Genomic DNA, 22,647 nt, shown 5'->3' with positions numbered 1-22,647 from the left:
ACCCAAGGCCTGGGAAGCCCACCCCTTGTACCAGTAAGCCCTGGATGTGAGACATGGAGTCAAAGATTATTCTGGCCAGGCGTGGTGGCTCACACCTATAATCTCACACTTTGGAAGGCCAAGACAGGTGGATCACTTCAGGCCAGGAGTTCAAGACCTGCATGGTGAAACCCTGCCTCTACTAAAAATACAAAAATTTAGCCAGGTATGGTGGCACATGCCTGTAATCCCAGCTACTCAGGAGGGTGAGGCATGAGAATCGCTTGAACTTGGGAGGCAGCAGCTGCAGTGAGCCGAGATCACACCGCTGCACTCCAGTCTGGGCGACAGTGAGACTGTCTCAAAAAAATATTATCTTGGAACTTTAGGATTTAATGACTGTCAGGCTTGGTTTCGGTCTTCCATGGGGCTTGTATCCCCTTTTGTTGGCCAATTTCTCCCTCTTGGAACCAGCATATTTAACCAATGCCTATAGTGCCATTTTATCGTAGAAGTAATTAACTTGTTTTTGATTTTACAGGCCCATGGGTGGAAGGGACTTGCCTTGTCTCAGATGAGGCTTTGGATTGTTGACTCTTTGAGTTAATGCTGGAATAAGATTCTGGGGGACTCTTGGGAAGGCATGGTTGTATTTTGAAATGTGAGAAGGACATGAGATCTGGGAGAGGCCAGGGACAGAATTATATGGTTCGATCTGTGTCCCCATCCAAATCTCATATTCAACTGTAATCCTCAACTGTTGGAGATTGGGCCTGGTAGGAGGTGATCGGATCATGGGGGTGGTTTCTAATGGTTTCACATCATTTTCCTGGGCGCTGTTCTCATGATAGTGAGTGTGCGCATTATTGTTTTTTCTGAGATCTGGTTGTTTAAAAGTGTGTGGCATCACCCCTCCACTCTCTCTCTTCCTCCTGCTCCAGCCATGTAAAATGGGCCTGCTTCCCCGTCACCTTCCGCCACAATCGTAAGTTTTCTGGGGCCTCCCCAGAAGCTGCTATGCTTCCTATACAGTCTGCAGAACTATAAGTCAATTAAACCTCTTTTCTTTATAAATTCCCCAGTCTTGGGTATTTCTTTATAGCAGTGTGAAAATGGACTAAAACGGTACACATCATCTCAGTTGAGTGTGAATAACTCAATTTTGTGAGGCCAAGTCTGAGAAGCTAGGGCTCTGCTCAAGATCACATAATTAGGAGGGTCAAAGTGGAACTTGAATCCAGGACACTGATGTTGTTTCCACACAATCATGGTAGTCTCACTAAGCATACTGCTATCCTGAAATAAAAAAACTTTCAAAACCATTTTATATTGCTTATTATTCGGGCACAAAGATCCCTTAAATTGTGCAATCATATATCATAGGTAAACTCAATATACTAAATTTAATGACTGGCCATGACTAAGTGCATATTTATAAAATTTTAAATAATTTCAAATTAATTCAAGAAATAAACATTAAAGCACAGTAAGAACAAAAAATTGTCAGTGTGATGGCAAAAATATATTTCATACTGTGTATTTTAAAACATCAGTCCAGGCCAGGTACAGTGGCTCATGCCTGTAATCCCAGCACTTTGGGAGGCCGAGGTGGGTGGATCACTTGAAGTCAGGAGTTCGAGACTAGCCTGACCAACATGGCGAAACCCATCTCTACTAAAAATACAAAAACAAATTAACCAGATGTGGTGGCGTGCTCCTGTAGTCCCAGCTACTCAAGAGGCTAAGGCAGGAGAATCATTCAAACTGGGGAGGCGGAGGTTGCACTGAACTGAGATTGCACTACTGCATTCCAGCCTGGGAGACAGAGTGAGACTGCGCCTCAAAAACAAAACAACCACCACCAAAAAATCAATACAGAAATTTTATCAAAAGTCATCATTTAGGAAAAAAAAAAAATTAAGACAAGATCTCACTCTCACCCAGGCTGGAGTGCAGTGGTACAATCATGGCTCACTGCAGTCTTCATCCGGGCTCACTACAGCCTCAATCTCCCGGGCTCAAGTGATCTTCCCACTTCAGCCTTCCAAGTTGCTGGAACTACAGGTGCATGCCACCACACCTAGCTAATTTTTTTTTTTTTTTTAAGTGGAAATAAGGTCTCGCTGTGTTGCCCAGGCTGGTCTCAAACTCCTGAGCTCAAGCAACCTGCTTGCCTCAGCCTCCCAAAGTGCTGAGATTACAGGAGTGAGTCACTGCAATATGCCCAAATATGTCTTTTATAATATTAATAGAAAAAATCGAAACACAAACATGTGAAAATAATTGTTCACTCTAGAGGAATGGCCACTAAGTTTCAATAGCATATTGATTACAGGGAATTTAACTATTAAGTAACAGGGAAATATTTATATAAGATGTTTAAAAAATAAAATGGTATCTAGGCAATAATTTCAACTACATTAAACATTAATTTGTGAATCCTGAAATTGGTAAAGACATCAAAATATTTTAAAATAGAGAGCTGTAACAGAACACCTGTGGTGTTTTCCTCTTCCTATTTTCCCACATTGGCTAACACAAAGAAAGCATTCATTAACTTAATCAACTGTCATTGACTAAACAACAAAAATGTGCCTGATAAATAACTAGGTACTGGGAATGTAAATGCAAGATCTCTGTCCTGGTGTTGCTCATGATTTATCTAGTCAAAAGACAAGTTACTGCAACAATTTAAAACAAGTTACAAAAAAAGAGCCCTACCCATTATAAGATGAAATGAGTCTACCTGAAGAACAAGCCATGTTCTAAACATCTAATAAAATTAATAGTTTGGAATTAGCATTTTTCATAGAAATATTAATAATGAGTTGTCATTTTCAGAAATCTACTTAACCATTCCATAACATACATGCAATTCTACACATCAGAAATAGGAAATAGTAAAAAACAGTAGTTTTAAAGTCTCTTGACTATCTATATTCTCCCAATGAGAGTTGATTTAGGAAACAAGCTTTCAACTCACCCAGCTGAGACTCATTTACAACTGAATGCACTCAAATGCTAATTCGATGAGACGTTTTTTCAATTTTTAAATTTTGTTTGTAATTGACAAAAACTGTATATATTTATGATGTATTACATGATGTTTTAAAATGTGTATACATTGTGGAGTGGCTAAATTGAGCTAATTACCATGTACAGTACCTCAAATATTTTTTTTTGTGCAAGAACACTTAAAATCTACTCTCCTAGCAATTTTCAAGCATTGACCAATTTTTTATCTCAATCAGGTAATGGAGGCTCATATGCAAACATTCATACTCTGCACAAAGAGGGTGCTGAAGCACTGGGTTAGGAAGCACTGGTAAATTTATAAGATTTTTTACAAGACCTAAGTTAGTCTCTTGTACACAATTCTATTAATACTTTGCTGTCTATGAAATTTTCCACAATGCTCACAAGCTGGGGTTACAATGATATCAGAAGCAGGTAAAAACAGGGAGCTTTTCTTTATGGACATGTTCCAATTCTGGCTGAGGATTACATTTACTTTCTAAAACAGGGTGCTGGAAATGATGACAATGAGGGAATGGAACAGTAACACTTCAGACTTTTCTCTCCAAAAGGGGTAAAATCAACTTTTCTCAAAGCACACTTAGTAAGACTTAATGCTTCCTACCTTGTCTTTAGAATTCTATCCTATTGTATGGAAGTTAGGGCAGTAAATGATCTATGGTCCATAATACTCTTTAAGGTCTCTGGGCAAACACCCCCTGAGAAAAGGAGTTATTGGGACTTTCATAGCTAGAGAGGAAACAATCTACTTCACTGAGAGATGTGCATGTTCATTTACAAATATATGTGTTCTAAGTAACCGAGAACTGATTTAGACAAAAATACCCTATTTAGATCTATCCTCCTTCTCTATGATGTTCCCCTCAAAGCAACAAAAATTCTTATTGACTCAGCTATATTATGCCACTGTGTTAAGAGACTTACTTTCCTCCTCTGTGAAGGAAAAGGCATAAAAAATAAATTCGGAGTTTACTGTCTTTACCTTCATAACTGTGTCCAAAGCTATTTATGTTGACGTTTAACCCTGTGTGTGCTGGAAGAGGGTAGTGGGAGCAGGCATAAATAGGGTTATTGCTGATAAAAGAAACACATTCAGGGCACATGCTCTTCTCTCAGAGGATCTGCTCGCTGGGCTCTGACCTCATAGCAGCTAGAGGAGAATGCCATACATGGAAGCACATCTCTCTGCCTTGACTCCTCACCTAATTCTAGCTTTCCTGGGTGAATTGATTTTTTTGTCTTTTTCCCAAACAAAATGGGGTGAATCCAGGGATCTGAAATGGCATCTCTCAAGTCTGAAGCAAGAAAAAAAAGGCAAAAAATTCTAGCCCTCCTTGCAGCCACATTAAAATGTAAATAATTTCTGCCTCTTACCTGGCTGCAGAATAGTAGATGTGTATGTATCTCACTGACTCTCCATTACTGAGACAGCCACTCCGTTTACCAGAGCAAAGAATAATATACATGTATCTCATTAACTCCATTACTAAAACATGTAGATGAGGAAGACAGAATGCTTGATCATCATTCCAAAATTCTAGAGTAGAATATGTTATCAAAAAAAAAAAAAAAAAACAGCTGACAAAAATAATTTGAAGGCCTTGTAACATTTCTCTGTGTTTTTTGGCTACCTTGAGTTCTTTCACAGTCACTAAACTGGGTATGCTAATATAGAAAACATAAATAGAAAAAAAAGATGATTCACAATTAAAATGATAGGCCATGGAATTCAAACTATGTAAGAAGAGAAATAAGTACATGGACAGCAAAGAGGTCAATGGACTTGAGGTCCAGGCAAAGAGAAGAACTTTCCAAGTGGTGGTAACCAGAGTGAGTGAGTTAGGATGGGAAGTGAAGGCTAACACATGAGGGGCCTGAAATCAAAATTTAGGAAGGGATAAGCGGGGAAGAGCAATAGAAAAGAGGAAGTCAAGGGATAAAGAAGGTGAATTTAACTAGGAGAATGCCAATTTCAACAAAAAGTGACCACACACATAAGCAACAGTAGAACAAATACAGTAACCCTTCAACAATACAGGGGTTAGGGACACCGACCCACCTGCAAGCGGTAGAAAATTTGAGTATAACTTTGACTTTCCCAAAACTTAACGACTCACAGCCTATTGTTAATTAGAAGCCTTACTGATAACATAAACAGTTGATAATACATAAACTAGTATCTACATGTATTTTATGCATTCATGACAGGCCTTTTCTTAATTTTTTTGATATTTCTAGGCTATGCAATTTGTCCCAAGTTTTTTCAAATTGCTGCAGATCTCCAAAATATTTTTCCAATATATTTATTTAAAACAATCTGCATACAAGTAGACCTGTGCAGTTCAAACCCATAATGCTCGAAAAAAATCTACATACACACTTACACACAAAGAACTGTTTTTAGTATTACTAAATGTATATATCAATTAACGAAAATAATTTTATCAAAAGAAATGATGAAATTTTCTTACTCTTTGAGATGTTTCTGCTGCTGCAGCTGCCATTGCAGCAGCTTTAGCCTTCTCAGCTTCATCGTATGTAGGAAGAGAGGTAGCAACGCTATAGGGAGGTGGCACGGGATAAAACTCACCGTAAACTTCTGTATCTGAAGAAAGAATTCAAAAAGAATAACCAATAAAATCTATTTAATTTTGTAGCCATAGCCATGACTTAATAATTTACAACTGGCCACTAATACAGGACTACTATTGCTATTATAGTCCTATGTTATAAGCTATAAAATATATAAATTACTATTACAATCATATATCTTATTTTAGTCCAAATTTATTATAAAGAGAAAGAATGGATAAATACCGTTTAAAGGCTAATACACTAAACAAGAACCTCTAGAATGAAATTCTGAAAAAGAGTGCCAGACAAGAGAAGTAAGAATCTCATAATACATGAGTATTCTCTATGTGCTTATTAGTATGCACAAAGAACTTAGTTTACTTGCCCACTATCTCACAGCCAAAAAAGCAAAAAGAAAAAGTAATAATAATAATAACAAACATTTACATAGTACTAACCATTTCATATATCACTTCTGTATACATTGATCTTAGCATCTCTGAGGTTCAGGAAAGTTAAGTTACTTGCACAATATTAAACATTTAAGTGGCAGACACAGGAAGATCCTGCCCCCAAATACTTTGCTCCAATAACATACAAGGGGTAATTTTTTTACACATCTTGATTTCAGCAACTGCTCTAATCTCTTAAGCAAATTCAGTATTTCCCTTTGCTAAAAGATTGAAGTTTTACTTTTTTCACTCTTGTCCCTTTCTCTTCCCATTTTTCCTTTATCCAGCTAGTTCTTTAGATTTCCTTTTATAAGTATTTTTCGCCCCAATTTTTGAAATATAATCTCCAGAAATACATTACAATAGAAAATACAGACTGCTTATTTTAAAAATAAAACCCATCACTTATTACAACATAAGTAATAAAGTAAAGTGCTATACAGGTCAATCAACTCATTAGACTTATGCTAGAGTCACTGACACACACACAAAAAAGGTTCTAAAAGTAGCATACACCACACTGTTTGACATCACTTTTGTATTTTCCTCCATTATAACAACAGTAGTTTTATATAAGCATACCTGGTTTTATACACTTTGCTTTAGTGCATTTTGCAAATACTGTGTTTCTTACAAACTGAAGGTTTGCGGTGGCAATTCCACATCGAACAAGTGTATCAGCACCATTTTTCCAAGAGCATGTGCTCACTCACTCTGTGTCTCTGTCCTAGTACTTCTAGCAATATTTCAAATGTTTCCAGTGCTACTATTGTATCTTTTATGGTGATCTGTGATCAGTGATCTTTGATGTCACTATTGTAATTGTTTTGGGGCACCACAAACTGTGCCCATAGAACACAGGAAACCTAATTGATAAACACTGTACGTGTTTTGTCACACGTCTCTCACTCTAATTCAAAAGCTAGAAACAATCAAGCCTAGCAAGGACAGCATGGCAAAAGCCAAGACACACCGAAAGCCAGACCTCTTGCTCCAAACAGCCAAGTTATGAATGCAAAGGAAAAGTTCCTGAAGGCAATTAAAAGTGCTACTACAGTGAACACATGAGTAATAAGAAAGGGAAACTACTTTATTGCTGATATGGAGTAAATTCTAGTTCCAGTTAGAAGATCAAACCAGCCACAACATTCCTACATGCCAAAGCCTGGTTCAGAGCAAGGTGCTGACTCTCTTCAATTCTATTAAGACTGAGAGAAGTGAGGAAGGTAAAGAAGAAAAGTTGGCAGCTGGCAGAGGTTGGTTTATAAGGCTAAATCAAAGAAGCCATCTTCATAAAAGTGCAACATGAAGCAGCAAGTGCTGACGTAGAAGCCGCAGCAAATTATGCAGAAGATCTAGCTAAGATCATTGATGACGGTGGCTATGCTAAACAACAGATTTTCAATGTAGATGACACAGCTTTCTACTGGAAGATGCCTTCTAGGACTTGCATAGCTAGAGAGGAGTCAATTCCTGGTTTCAAAGCTTCAAAGGACAGGCTGACTCTCTTGTAAGGATTTAATTCAGCTGGGAACTTTAAGTTGAAGCCAATGCTCATTTACCATTCTGAAGATCATAGAGCCCTTAAGAATTATGCTCAGTCTACTCTGTGCTCCATAAATGGAACAACAAAGCCTGATGACAGCACACCTGTTTATAGCATGGTTTACTGAATGTTTTAAGTCCACTGTTGAAAGCTCAGGAGAAAAAGATCTTCCAAAATATTACTGCTCACTGACAATGCACCTGGTCACTCAAGACCTCTGAAGGAGATGTACAAGAAGATTAATGTTGTTTTCATGCCTACTAAGACAACATCCATTTTGCAGCCCATGGATCAAGGGGTCATTCTGACTTTCAAGTCTTATGATTTTAGAGCTATATTTCATAAGACGATTGCTGCCACAGATAGTGATTTCTCTGATGGATCTGGACAAAGTAAACTGAAAAGCTTCTGGAAAGGATTCACTATTCTAGATGCCATTAAAAACATTCAGGATCATGGGAGAAGGTCAAAATATGAACATTAACAGGAGTTGGAAGTTGATTCCAACCCTCATAGATGACTGAGGGGTTTAAGACTTCAGTGGAGAAAGTAATTGCAGACTTGGGAGAAACAGCAAGAGAAGTAGAATCAGAAGTGAGGCCTGAAAATGTGACTGAATTGCTGCAATCTCATGATAAAACTTAAATGAATGAACAGTTGCTTCTTATGGATGAGCAAAGAAAGTGATTTCTTGAGATGGGAGATACTCTTGGTGAAGATGCTGTGAACATCGTTGAAATGACAAAAAAGGACTTAGATTACATAAGTTTAACTGACAAAGCAGTGGCAGGGATTGAGAGAATTGACTCCAGTTTTGGAAGAAGTCCTAGTGTGGGTAAAATGCCATAAACAGCACTGCATGCTACAGACAACTCTTTTGTAAAACAAAGAGTCAATTGGTGTAGCAAACTTCATTGCTGTCTTATTTTAACAAATTGCCACAGCTGGAGCTGGGCACAGCAGCTGGCACCTGTAATCCCAGCTACTCGGGAAGCTGAGGCTAAAGGATCACTTGAGGCCAGGAGTTTGAGACCTGCCTGGGCAACATGGGGAGACCCCACCTTTAAAAATATTAATTTTTTTTTTAAATAGCTGTCCCTGTAGTACCAGCTACTCAGGAGGCTGAGGCAGGAGCACTGCTTGAGCCCAGGGATCTAAGACTACAGTGAGCTATGAAAGCGCCACTGAATCCTGTCTCTAAAAAAAAGAAAAGAAATTGCCATAGCCACCCCAATATTCAGCAACCACCACCCTGATCAGTCAGTAGCCATCAACACTGAGGCAAGATCTTCCACCAGGAAAAAGATTATGACTCACTGAAGCTCTGATCATCATTAGTATCTTTTAGCAGTAAAGTTTTAAATTAAGATATGTACATTTTTTAAACATAATGCTACTGCACCCTTAAGAGTATAGTGTAAACATAACTTTTGTATGCACTGGGAAACCAAAAAATTCATATGACTCTCTTCACTGAGATATTCGCTTTACTTCAGTAGTCTGAAAATGAACCAGCAATATTTCTGAAGTATGCTTTTATTTTTTTACATTTGTTTACAATTTTGTCTAACAGAATTTCTTGCATTTTCAACCTAAAAATACATTTTACTCTAGCAATACTTCTACTGTATTTTCATGCATATAGGTCTTAAAACAATTTTTAGTGCTATCAATAAGAGCTAAGGACCTGAAGTTAAGTCATTTTTAATCTAATCACATGGAATTGGTACTAGCAGTATAATACTGAATGTTACCAAACACAAGAGACAAGAGTCAAATTCTTAGAAAAGATTTATTATCAGGATGTAAAAACGTAAGTGGTCAAGTAAACAGATTTCTTTAGTTCTGAAAGAGTAGAAGCAAAATCTAAGTAAAAACAATGTTTACAAATTTTAAGGCAGTAACATTAAAACTGTAAATTTTAAAAACTGGAACAATGGCACACATTATCCAAGGAGATGTGATTTTTTATAATAACAAGAATGTAAATTTCTGAAAGGTTTTAATACTCAAGATAGAAAAAAAAAATCCCTACCACTAATAGATGAAAGTTGGGTAAGAAAACTCAATTGCTACAGCTTTAATTTTCACTTTTAAATTTTACTTATTTTTATCTACCCTTTTAAAAGAGTGGTTCTCAACCAGAGGATTTAAAGTCTGGCAAGCTCCAGCTCCAAATCCTCCTCTTAGAAGTTGTGTGACCTCAAGCTAATCACTTAAGCACTATGAAGCTCCACTTGCTCATCCATAAAACTGACACAGCAGGGCTATTACTTGCTATTATGGGATAAAATAGAAGAGTATTCAAGAGGACTCTGTAAACTGTGAAGCATTACACAAATGTCACGTATTATTATTTATGTTACTCAGATCTATAAAAACTAGCCAAAAAGTGACCTAATGGAGAATATAATCTCTGCAAAATCTAGCAGAGCTCATGTTTAAAATACAGTCATGCATTACTTACTAACACAGATATGTTCTGAGACATGTGTTAAGCAATTTAGTTTTTGTGGAACATCATAGAGTGTACTTATATAAACCTAGAGTGTAGAGCCTACTACATAACTAGGCTATATGGTATATAGCCTATTGCTCACCGACTACAAACCTGTACAGCATATTACTGTACTGAATACTCTAGGCAACTGCAACACAATGTTAAGTATCTGTGTTATATAAATACATCTAAACATAGAAAAAGTACAGTAAAAATATGTTCTAAAATATTATAAAGTGGCCGACCTGGATAGGGCACCTACAATGAACAGAGCTTAGAAGACGGGAAGTTGCTCTGGGTGAGTCAGTGAGTGAGTGACGAGTGAACGTGAAGGCCTAGGACATTACTGTACACTACCGTAGACTTTATAAACACTGTACACCTAGGCTACCCTAGATTTATTTTAAAATATTTTTCTTCCTTCAATAATAAATCTCAGCTTTCTGTATTTTTACTTTATATACTTTTAAATTTAACTTTGTGACTCTTTTATAAGAACACAGCTTAAAACACAAACACATTGTACAGTGTACAAAAATATTTCCTTTTTTATATCCTTATTCCACAATCTTTTTTCTATTTTTTAAATTTTTTAAACTTTTTTTTGTGTGACAAGGTCTCATTCAGTCACCCAGGCTGGAGTGCAGTGGCACATGGCTCACTTCAGCCTCAACTTCCCAGTCTCAATCAATTGTCTCACCTCAGATTCCCAAGCAGCTGGGACTACGGGTGTGCATTGCCACACCCAGCTAATTTTTGTATTTTTTGTTGATGGGGGTTTCGCCAAGTTGCCCAGGCTGGTCTCAAACTCCTAGGCTGTGATCCTCCCACCTCAGCCACCCAAAGTACTGGGATTATAGGCATGTGCCACCGTGCATGGCTAGCTTTTTTATTAAAAACTGCAACACAAACACGCACACTAGCTTAGGCCTACAAAGGGTCAGGATTGTCAATATCATTGTCTTCCACCTCCACATTTGTCCCACTGGAAGGTCGTCAAGGGCAATAACACACATGGAGCTGTCATCTCCTATGATAACAAACGCCTTCTGGAATACCTCCTGAAAAGATCTGCCTGAGGCTGTTTTACAGTTAATTTGTTTTTTATAAGTAGAAGGAATACACTCTAAAATAATAATTAAGATTAATAAATATACAAATCAGTAATATAGTCATTACCATTATCAAGTATTATATACTGTACATAATTGTATGTGTTAGACTTGTACACAACTGACAGAGTATTGGATATGTTTACACCAACACTGGCACAAACACTGAGTAGTGCAACCTTACGACAGCTACCATGTCACTAGGTGACAGAAATTTTTCAGCACCATTGTATACACATGCAGTCTGTTGCTGGCCAAAATGTTGTTATGCAGCATATGACCATCTTTAAAGAAAGTGAAAACAACCCAATTACTATACCATCCAGACTAAGTGATTATTTTTAACATATTTTGGAATTTCCTTTACGTGGAAATGTTCATCTATTTCTTAAATAATGGGGATCACATCATATATGTCATTTTATATTCTACTTTTTAAATTTGCTATTTCAAAGTGTGTGATATCAGTAAACAGCCTTCAAAAAACCTAATTTTAATGTTTATGCAATAAACATACTATCATTTGAAAATGTATTTAATGATTCCCCTATTTTGAGCATGTGTGATGCTTCCATTTGTTAGTTATTAAAGTCACTTGCTGTCTTCGCTTCCTCTCTACCTGTGCTCTTTTTAACCCATTATATGCTAGGTTTATATTTGTAACACTCCAAAGAAACCATTATGGCAAAAGTCACCAGTGACCTTCAAATAGCCAAAATCATAGGACACCGCAATTATAAAACATGACTGTGGACTTTAGAATTAGATACATCTGAGTTCGAATTCTGTCTTTACCACTGAGAAGCTATGTGAACACAGGCAAGTTATTTAATTTTCCATGATTGTTTTCTCCTCTGTAAAATGAACCTCATTTTTACAGATGTGATTTACTCAGGATGGCTGGAAAATCAGATGAGCTATATACCTAAGAACTTGGGAGAAAGGGCAGGTATGCAGTAAGCACACAGTAAGTGCTAGGTATAATCTTTTTAAATTCTTGACCAGCCACGTCTTTTTAAAATTCTCTCCTCTCTTGGCTTCTAGAATATTCTTTTCAGAGTCCTCTCCTACCTGCCTAATAGTTCTTCTTTACCTGTGTTGCTAGTCTTCAAGGTTCTTGTGTTACCCTTTATCTAACTTCATTCTCTTGAAGGTCCTTGGATGACTCGATCCTAGTGTTTCTCATAACTCTCCAGCTTCTCTTTTGTTGACCTGCTAATATTCCCCTACTCACTGTTAAATGTTGTAGTTCCTCAGCATAGACAACTTCTTCCTCCTCTCTACTCTCTTCCTTGCTATTTCATTCATGGATGAAGAATTCAACTACCAACTATACACAGTTGATTTACAACATTTATTTCTAGCCCAAACCTCTCCTCTGAATTTCAGGCTTATTTGATGTGGGTCTATTTGTTATCACTTGACTGCCTATTTGATATATCCTCTTTAGTTCTCAAAGGCACCTAAAATTCAACATGGCCAAAAAATAACATTTTGATCTTCATTCCAAACCTGCTCCTTTTCAGTAATACTTGGGCATCATTCTTAACCCCTTCTCCCTCATCCTTATCCAATCTGTCACCAAGGCATTGATTTTTACTTCCCACATATTGCTTGAATCCGCATACTCTTCACCACCAGCACCCTAGTCATACTACCAGCATCTCCTGTCTGAAGTTTTAGCAGCTCCACCTCTTCTCTCCATCTGCTAAGAGCATAAGTTATAGATCTCACTAATATTGCTAAAACTTCAAAATATTCACAAATCTAAAACCAGAAGAGATTAGAACATGGCATGAAAACTGTGTATTTCAGAACATGGAGATGGCCTAGCTTAAAGACATATAATAACATATTTCGTTTCATCAAAAATTAAAAGAGAAAAACCATATACAATAGTTCTGCCTTATGCACGGTTTTGCTTTCCACAGTTTCAGTGACCCCAAGGTCAACTGCAAACCAGAAATATTCAATAGAAAACTGTAGAAATAAACAACTCATAAGTTTTAAATTGTGCATTGTTCTGAATATCATGATAAAATCTCACACCAACCCACTGTGTCCTGGCCAGGATGTGAATCATCCCTTTGTCCAGTGTATACACGCTGTCAACACTACCCACCCATCAGTCATTTAGCAACTCTAGGTTATCAAATCTACAACTGAAGTATTGCAGTATTTGTATTGAAGTAACTCTATTTTACTTAATAATGGCTCCAAAACACAAGAGTAGAGATGCTGGCAATTCAGATATGCCAAAGACAGCCATAAAGTGCTACCTGTAAGTGAAAAAGTGAAAGTTCTTGCCTTAATAAAGAAAAAAAAACGTAGGCTGAGGTTGCTAAGATCTACAGTAAAAACGAATCTTCTATCTGTGAAATTGTGAAGGAAAAAGAAATTTGTGCTAGTTTTGCTGTCACATCTCAAACTGCAAAAGTTTTGGCCACAGTGTGTGATAAGTGCTTAGTTAAGATGGAAGAGGAAGTAAATTTATAGGTGAAGGACAAAAGCAGAAACATGTTCCAACTGATGGCAATGTGTTGCACCAGAAGGCACTGAGCCTATACAAAGATTTCAGCAAGGAATCTCCTGAAACCAGACACTGAGCCATTTACTGCAAATAAAGAAAGGTCACACAGATTGAGGATTAGGTTTGGACTAAAAAATATAAAATTACTGGAGAGTCTGTGTCTGCTAATGAAGAAGCTGCTGTCACATGTCTGGCAGAGTTGAAGAAGCTGATTAAGGAGAAAGGATACCATCCAAACAAGCTTTCAATTGTGATGAAACTGGGCTCTTCTGGGAGAAGATGCCTGAAAGAACTGACATTTATCAAAGTACAAAGGAGCCATCAAGGCATAAAACATGGAAGGACAGATTAACTCAGGTACCGTGTGGAGACACTGCAGGGCATATGACAGAGCCAAGCATAGTGTACTAAGTGAAGAATCCATGTGCCCTCAAAGAAAAAATGAAAAATTATCTGCCCAAATTCTGGCAACATAATTAGAAAGTATGGGTGACAGCTATCTTGTTTATGGAATGTTTCCACCAATGCTTCATCCCCAAAGTGAAAAACTACTTGGAAGAAAACAAGTTGAAATTTAAAGTCCTATTAATAATAGACAATGCAGCTGACCATCCTGAATCTGTTTGCTATGAAAATGAAAATGTCAAGGTTTTACTTTGACCTGCAAATATAACCTCATTGCTTCAGTCCCTTGACCAGTGCATCATCTGGTCAGTCAAGGCTACATATACTTGCCTAGTATTTAATCACATTTGATCAGCAATCGATGCAGACCCTAACATGACATAATACAGTGCTGGAAATCACTATTGCTGATGCAGTAGCATTCATCAAAGCTGCAACTGATGAATTAAAACCAGAAACTGTAGATGTCTCCCTGAAGAATGTTTGGAGTAAAGTTATGAATGATTTTAAAGGCTTCTTGGGGATCAGCAGAGAAGCTAGGAAAATCACACAGCAAGACAAGTTGGTGGAGAAGGATTTGCCAATATGCTTGATGAAGAAGTAGAAGGGCATACTGATGGCCATCAAGAAGTGTTAATAATGAGGATATGGAAGAGTTAGAGTCAACTACAGAGGAAGAGGAAGATGAAGAAGAAAATGAAGCAGAATCAGTAACGTGGCCATTACCAAAATCTGCTGAAGTGTTTCAAATGGCACGGACATTAAATGTCAAAATTATAGAATATGATCCTTAATGGGGCACAGTATCAAAGTCACCCATATGATCACTGAAGCACTACAACCTCTGCAGCAATACTTCAATGAGTTAATAAAAAAGAGACAACAACTTCCAGTTACAATGTCCTTCCAAAAGGTTTCAGCAAAATAACCTCCAACTATAAAGGATCCATACTAATCGACATCGTGATGGTTTTGCAGTCCAGGATCACCTGAAGTAGACAATCCTCCTTCTGACATATCATCAGAAGATCAATAGTAGCCTTAACACTACATCACAATGCCTATGTCATTCACCTCACTTCATCTCATCATATAAGCATTTTATCATCTCATATCATCACATGAAGAGTGGGTATTCCAAGAGAAAGAGGGACTACATTCACATAACTTTTATTACAGTATTGCCATAACTGTTCTAGTTTATTATTAGTTGTTGTTAATCTCTTACTGTGCCTAATTTATACATTAAACTTTATCATAAGTATGTATATATTTAAAAAACACAGTATGGGCTGGGCGCAGTGGCTCATGCCTGTAATCCCAGCACTTTGGCAGGCCGAGGTGGGCAGATCACCCGAGGTCAGGAGTTCGAGACCAGCCTGACCAACATGGTGAAATGCTGTCTCTACTAAAAATACAAAATTAGCCAGGTGTGCTGGCACATGCCTGTAATCCCAGCTACTTGGGAGGCTGAGGCAGGAGAATCGCTTGAACCCAGGAGGTGAAGGTTGCAGTGAGCCAAGATCACGCCATTGCACTCCAGCCTGGGCAACAAGAATGAAACTCCATCTTAAAAAAACAAAAACAAAAACAAACAACCAACCAACAGTATGTATAGAAAAAACACAGTATTTATAGGGTTCAGTGCTAGCTGTAGTTCTAGGCATCCACTGGGGTTCTGAGAACACATCTCCCTTGGATAAGGGGGCTTGCTGTAATTTTAAAATCAGGTACCAAAAGAAGACTCCAAGGTTTCTGGCCTACTGAAGCCATTTATTGAAATGGGAGAGACTGTAGAAGGAGAAGGTTTGGTGCTACGGGGAAGGGTAAGTATGCAGTTGTGAGAGTTTTAAAAGTTAGTCTTCAAGTTCTTTAAAACTCCTCTCATCAAGAAGTAGAGATGAATTCCTCTCCTCTTGAATAAGGACTAAACTTAGTGACTCATTTCTAACAACAAAATATGGCATAAGGGATACCATGTGACATTTGAGACAGTATCATAACAGGTGATAGAGCTTCCATCTGACTTTCTCTCAGAATGCTTGTTCTTGGAACCCAGCCACCATCTACTGAGGAAGCGTAAGCCACAAGAAGAAGCCACATATAACTGTCTTGGCCAGTAGCCCCAGCTGTGGTCCTAGCTGAAGCCAGTATAAACCACCAAACTTGTGAAAAAAGAAGCTTTTGAGATAATTCCAACCCCAGCCACCATCAGACAACAGTCACATAAGACTCTAGGAGAGAAGAGCATAGTTCAGCCCAGTCCACTCCCAGAACAGTAAGAATTAACAGTAATAAATGATTGATATTTTACTCTATTACATTTTGGGTAGTTTGTTACACAGCAATAGCAATGGTAGTCACAACAAAGGGATCACAATTTCACTCTTAAAATTATTCATAGTATCTTTCATTACTCAGACAAACATCAGTAGGAAAACAACTCATTTTCTTTCTTCAAAATTACAATCAAATTAATTTTTTTAATCTAAGGTAGCAAAGTCTTATTATTATATTGTGAAAACTTGTAAAATATTGAAGAATTACTATTTAGCATATAATAAATTTTAACAGGCATCAAACCAGCTGTTAAATCTTATAGCTAAAGACAAAATTGTTATCAACATAAAAACTGTGCATAAAACTGGGCAATGAGCAAGCATAATCATCAAATAAACATTTTATACAAATAAAAGGAGTAGGCCAGGCACGGTGGCTCACGCCTGTAATCCCAGCACTTTGGGAGGCTGAGGCAGGTGGATCACGAGGTCAGGAGATCGAGACCATCCTGGCTAACATGGTGAAACCCCGTCCTACTAAGAATACAAAAACGAAATTAGCCAGGTGCGGTGGTGGGCGCCTGTAGTCCCAGCTACTCAGGAGGCTGAGGCAGGAGAATGGTGTGAACCTGGAAGGCAGAGCTTGCAGTGAGCCGAGATTGGGCCACTGCACACTCCAGCCTGGGCAACAGAGAAAGACTCCGTCTCAAAAAAAAAAGAAAAAAAAAAGCAAAACGAAAACCAAATAAAAGGAGTAAGCATGTATTAGCTTCATTAGTGAGGACACCATGAAAAAATGATTTTCAGTAACTACACAAAAAAAGTAAATGAATTTGGTAGAAGAAATATTGAGTTTACACATTCCAAATGCAAAAATGGTAACCAGAGAAAGCTGGCATTAATTTGAGAGCAGGAGATGATGTTAAATACAGAATAAGATGAAAAGTTCTAGTGAAAAATTTTCTCTGTTAAAATATTTTTCAGTAACTGATTTTTAAAATGAAAATGTTTCATAATGAGTATACAAAATATTTAGAGAAGTTATTTAGAATTTATTTAGAAATTAATAGACTAGAGAAGTTATAATCACATATAAAATTAAAGAATCATCAGATAGTATACTAAATCACACTGGTATACAAAAGTGATCAAACTGAATAATTAATCATTGCTTAGGAAATAAAAATTGTAGCCAGAAAAATAGATTAGTTCTTTAGAGTGACCTGAATAAGATGAACAGTAGCAAACAGGAATTATTGCCTTGTATTCAGTAATTATCATATGTATGGGATATCACTACGTACACCCTTCACCTACAGTCACATATACCACATTCTCATTCACACTCACCATCATCTTGTTTTATGGTTATATAAGTAGGTACACATACATACATACACACATATATATGTGTGTATACATTTGTATATTTATATGTGCACACGGTATGTATATACATATATAAATATCCATGTGTATATATGTTTATAAGCCCATTAACAGACTTGATAATTACACAAAACCAAAATGTAAAAAAAAAAAAGAACTAATAAAAACATTACTAGATGTTTCATACCTGAAGTTGTAGGTACTTCCACAGTAATACTACTATATGGTGGAGGGGAAGAGTCAGTTTCAAGTGCTGGTGCTGAAGACGCAGCCTGCACAATCTGCGGTGCTGGGTTTGAAGTAGATGGCTGCTCTATAGCCGATGATTCTGAGTTATCCTCTTCATTAAGAAGCTAAGAGAACAAAAGAAAAAGAAAACATTAATGTAATGCTATTATTTTTTAAATTTTAAGCTGATTTTATCATTTCAGACACATTATCGCTTTTTGGCCAAACACAAAGGAAATGGCATTTTTAGATAGTATACAAAATCACACTAGTATTTCAAAGTTTTTGAAAAACAATTTGTAAAGACTTAGTTATTAAGTTCAGAATTTTCAGTTTCTTTACAATAAAGAGGAAGGTCAAATTAAGAATTTATAAAGAAAATATCATGATTCAAAATAAATACAAATTCATATGATCCTAAAGTAGATATCAAAGGTCTACCACATCCCTTGGATAAGGGGGCCTACTGTAATTTTAAAATCAGGTATCAAAAGAAGACTCCAAGGTTTCTGGCCTATTGAAGCCATTTATTGAAATCAGAGAGACTGCAGAAGGAGAAGGTTTGGTGCTACGGGGAAGAGGAAGTATGCAATTGTAACAGTAGAGTTATTACATACTACAAAGAAAAGCAAAAATCCTAATAACATAGCCATGATACCATCTCTACTACCATCTCTTCATACTTATGAGCCTCCTGAAAAAATGTGTGAATCTAGAATAATCAGAAATGAAAGCTGAATTAATGAAATGGAATAAAACAGAAAAACATTCTAAAAATGTCGAGTACGCTAAGTAGGTTTTCCCAAGTACAAAAAAAATTACTAAAGCAAGGCTGGGCGCAGTGGCTCACACCTGTAATACCAGCACATTGGGAGGCCAAGGTGGGTGGATCACTTGAGGCCAGGAGTTTGAGACCAGCCTGGCCAACATGGTGAAGCCCTGTCTCTACTAAAAATACAAAAATTAGCTGAGTGTGGTGTCGCACACCTGTAATCCCAGCTACTCGGGTGGCTGAGGCAGGAGAATTGCTTGAACCCGGGAGGCAGAGGTTGCAATGAGCCAAAATTGTGCCAATGCACTCCAGCCTTAACATTGTCAAGGTGACAGAGCGAGACTCCGTCTCAAAAACAAACAAACCAACAAAAAAATTACTAAAGCAAAATAAGTTGATGTGTATATAAAATTCTAGCAAATGCTCTTCATCTCAACAAATTCCTTGAGAGTTAATAAATGCTAATAACATGTTGAGATCTTGAATTACTTAACTCAATCTCCACAACAACCTAGGAGATCCTAGGAGACAGAGACTGTTATTATCACCAATAAAAGAAAAACAACAAACAGGAAGTGCAGAAGCTAAAGTAACTTCCCATATGTCACAACAGTAAGAAAGGGTAGAGTAAGGAATTAAAGCCAAGCAGTGTGACTGAAGACGTTTTACTTCATTTATAGTAACCTTTGAAATGGCCATTCCTCACAAATTGGTAATAACTACATGCAGAAACTAAGATGAGTCAAAGGCATCAATACGATAAAAAGTGATTCATCAAGAAGTACTTTGATCCTTAAATATATTTGGCAAAAAGTCTTATTAAAAATTTTTAAGATACTTTTAAAACTGGAATCTCTATTTCAAAAGAAACTACTAGTTTTCCATATTATTTAATTTTCATATTTTAATTTATTCCTGTTACTCTAAGAAATTCAATGTTAAAAATAATCTCCCAAATAAATTTTGTCACAGAGCTAGTATACATACCAATTTGAATGTGATGTAGCAAAATGAACATGAATTTTGGAATTTAGAAAGAACAGCATGTTGGACTGGGCACAGTGGCTGGCACCTGTAATCCCAGCACTTTGGGAGGCTGAGGGAAGCGGACTGCTCGAGCTCAGGTGTTCAAGACCAGCCTGGGCAATATGGTGAAACCCAATCTCTACCAAAAAATACAAAAAATGGTCAAGTCTGGCATGTGACTGTAGTCCCAGTTACTAAGGAGGCTGAGGTGGGAGAATCACTTGAGCCTAGGAGGATGAGGCTGCAGTGAGCCGTGACCACGCTACTGCACTCCAGCCTGGATGACAGGGTAAGACACTGTCTTAAAAAGAAAAAAGAAAGAAAGAAAAAAGAAAGATCAGCATGTAAATTTTTGCTCTACCTTTTAGGACCTCTGATAAAATCTTCTCCATGTCTTAGTGTTCACCTATTAGCTCTGAATGCAGCCAAAATCCTCATAGGTTTGTAAAATAATATTTGGAAAGCATCTAATATAACAACCAACACACTGAAGGATTTAACAAATACTATCCTCCCACTTCTTCCCTTTTATTTAGTTTATTTCATCACCTTCAAGAGAAATTATGTGGTACTCTCTAACAATCCAATCAGTAGTCACTCATCTCTGAAATAAATAAGTAAATGCAAAGTAAAACAAGAGGTCAATTTACTACACATTGCTTTTTCCATGTCTTGATAAATGATCACACTAGCAAAACATTTTTGTGAGATAGTAAATGTATTATAACTTAACAAAACTGTCATAACCATGCCTAAAATCATTTATGAAGTTACTAAGACCACTCTTTCCACAAACATCATAACATTAAGATTTACATAATGAGATCAATTCACATAAAGCGAATTCAAAGACCAAATAATCATAAGTGAATTTTATGATTATGAGCCTTATGAAGTTTATATTTCTTGCAGCACTTTTCCAAGTAGGCACTAAATGACTACCCTCTTGACTAGTGACATGTTGCACCTGGTATTACAATCCATCTCCCATGTCTTCCTACTACATGGTACCCAGGAGAATTCCTCACTTAATTATCTTTAACTGATAATACTTTAAGACCAAAAATGTTAGATCAGCAAGGTAAGCCCAATAAAAGTGTAATACAGATGTCTACTTGTTAATATCACCTAAACAATTAATTGTGAAGGTGTCAAAAAGGGAAAACCACTTTTCCACATCTCTTATTAAAGCTGCAAATGCAGATACAGCAAGCTTTACAAACGAAAAATCTTATATGCAAAACGGCACTCTTCCAGTTTCTCAAAAAAAACACTCTTTACTACATTGAATACATAAATGTGCTCCCCAGAATGACCAACTTACTTTCAAAAACTGTCAAAATTTACTCAAATAACTAAAATGAAAGGAATAACTACAAACACTTTTATATATAAGTTCCAAAATAAAGCTTTGGAGCCTATAAAACATGCCCTAATTTATTTCAACTGCCCTAGCTAACACCTACGGTTTTGACAAAATTATAATATGTGAATATTACCATGCATCAACAGTAAAACCCACTAACTCAGTCAACAACCTCTGCCTACTGTAGCATGTATAACTTTCAATTTACTTTAAATAAAATTCTGTAATTTTGATATCTTTGCCGGCAATAAAATTGCCTCTGTGAATTAACCAACTTTGACTGCCTTTTAAACAAATCCATCACGAAGGTTAAAATAAAATCATATTTATCAAATTAGACAATTCCACTTGAGAATAATTTCTCTTAATCATGTTCTCCAATGGTTCTATTTGACATTCATTAACAATTATCTAAACAGCAAAAAAGGGAGGAGAGGGGAGACAGGAGAGGAGGGGACCTACTTGTATACAGTGATGCCTAAGCTCTGTGCCCTATTTATACATCACCTCAAAAGCCATCATTCCTGCTCTTCCTACTTATGAGCCTCCTGAAAAATTGTGGGCAATATAGCACATGAAAACTAAACTGCCTTTAATATATCAACCAGGGTGGTGAAAAGTTGTATAGTGAATGAACCGAAATTGTTTTTTGTCTAAAGAAAAAAATGACAACAGAGCTCTCTTAAAAGCATTTGTAGCTAGTCTTTATAGATATATACTGAGCATTTTTAATAACAAGAAAACTGTAAGCATTATGATTAACTCTAGCTGGAAGTACAGCCTTCCAGTGCATAAAGATTGTTTCTTTTACTTTTATTGGCATGTATCCTATATAATAACCTTTCATTCTATCTTAAGGTGATAAAACATTAATGTAATAACTGGATGCTTTCCTTTTGAGAAGCTAGAGACCTCATTGAATGTTCTCTAAAAGAACCCCAAGATAAGAATGTGTAGATGTGCTATCAAGTGTTGCTTGGCAAGCAGTGCACTACATTAGAGTCTGGTGGGTCAGCCAGCAATGTGACCTCTTCTCATTTCTTTTCTGTTTTAATTTGGATGTAGGTTAGACCTACAGGAAGAGAAGTGTAATTTTTAAAAAATCATTCTTTAAGTAGTAAAAAAAAGTGTTCTAAAAAACCAATGAATATGTATACTATCATATTATTACTATATTTAGCATCAGAGGGCAGATCCAGGAATAAGAGTCATTGCAATGAGATAAATTTTAGCTCAATAAAAAACTTGGCTCAGTGTAGTGGCTCACACCTTGTAATCCCTTTGGGAGGCCAAGATGGGAGGATCACTGGAGCCCAGGAATTCAAGACCAGCCTGGGCAACACAAGGAGACCCTGTCTCTACAAATAATAAGTAGACCTAGCTACTTGGGAGGCTGAGGCAGGAGGATAACCTGAGCCCGGAAGGTGGAGGCTGCAGTGAGCAGTGATCTCAC

The 22,647-nt window shown here is 37.0% G+C and overlaps 1 protein-coding gene across 2 annotated transcripts in view; it reads right to left on the bottom strand.

The window, feature by feature from the left end:
• Window positions 1-22,647, bottom strand: part of NDFIP2 (Nedd4 family interacting protein 2) — a 74,990-nt gene that overhangs the window by 16,870 nt on the left and 35,473 nt on the right. For both annotated transcript variants that reach the window (XM_055096897.2, XM_008950570.5), the window contains exons 2-3: window positions 17,990-18,155; window positions 5,487-5,620 (exon numbers count right to left, since the gene is read on the bottom strand). In XM_055096897.2, coding sequence (XP_054952872.1) covers window positions 5,487-5,620; window positions 17,990-18,155 — 300 coding nt within the window. The remainder of the gene's footprint in view (window positions 1-5,486; window positions 5,621-17,989; window positions 18,156-22,647) is intronic.

This window comes from Pan paniscus, chromosome 14 (genome assembly GCF_029289425.2).
Source record: "Pan paniscus chromosome 14, NHGRI_mPanPan1-v2.0_pri, whole genome shotgun sequence".
NCBI classification, from domain to species: Eukaryota; Metazoa; Chordata; class Mammalia; order Primates; family Hominidae; genus Pan; species Pan paniscus.
This window is presented reverse-complemented; position numbering and strand designations above follow the sequence as displayed.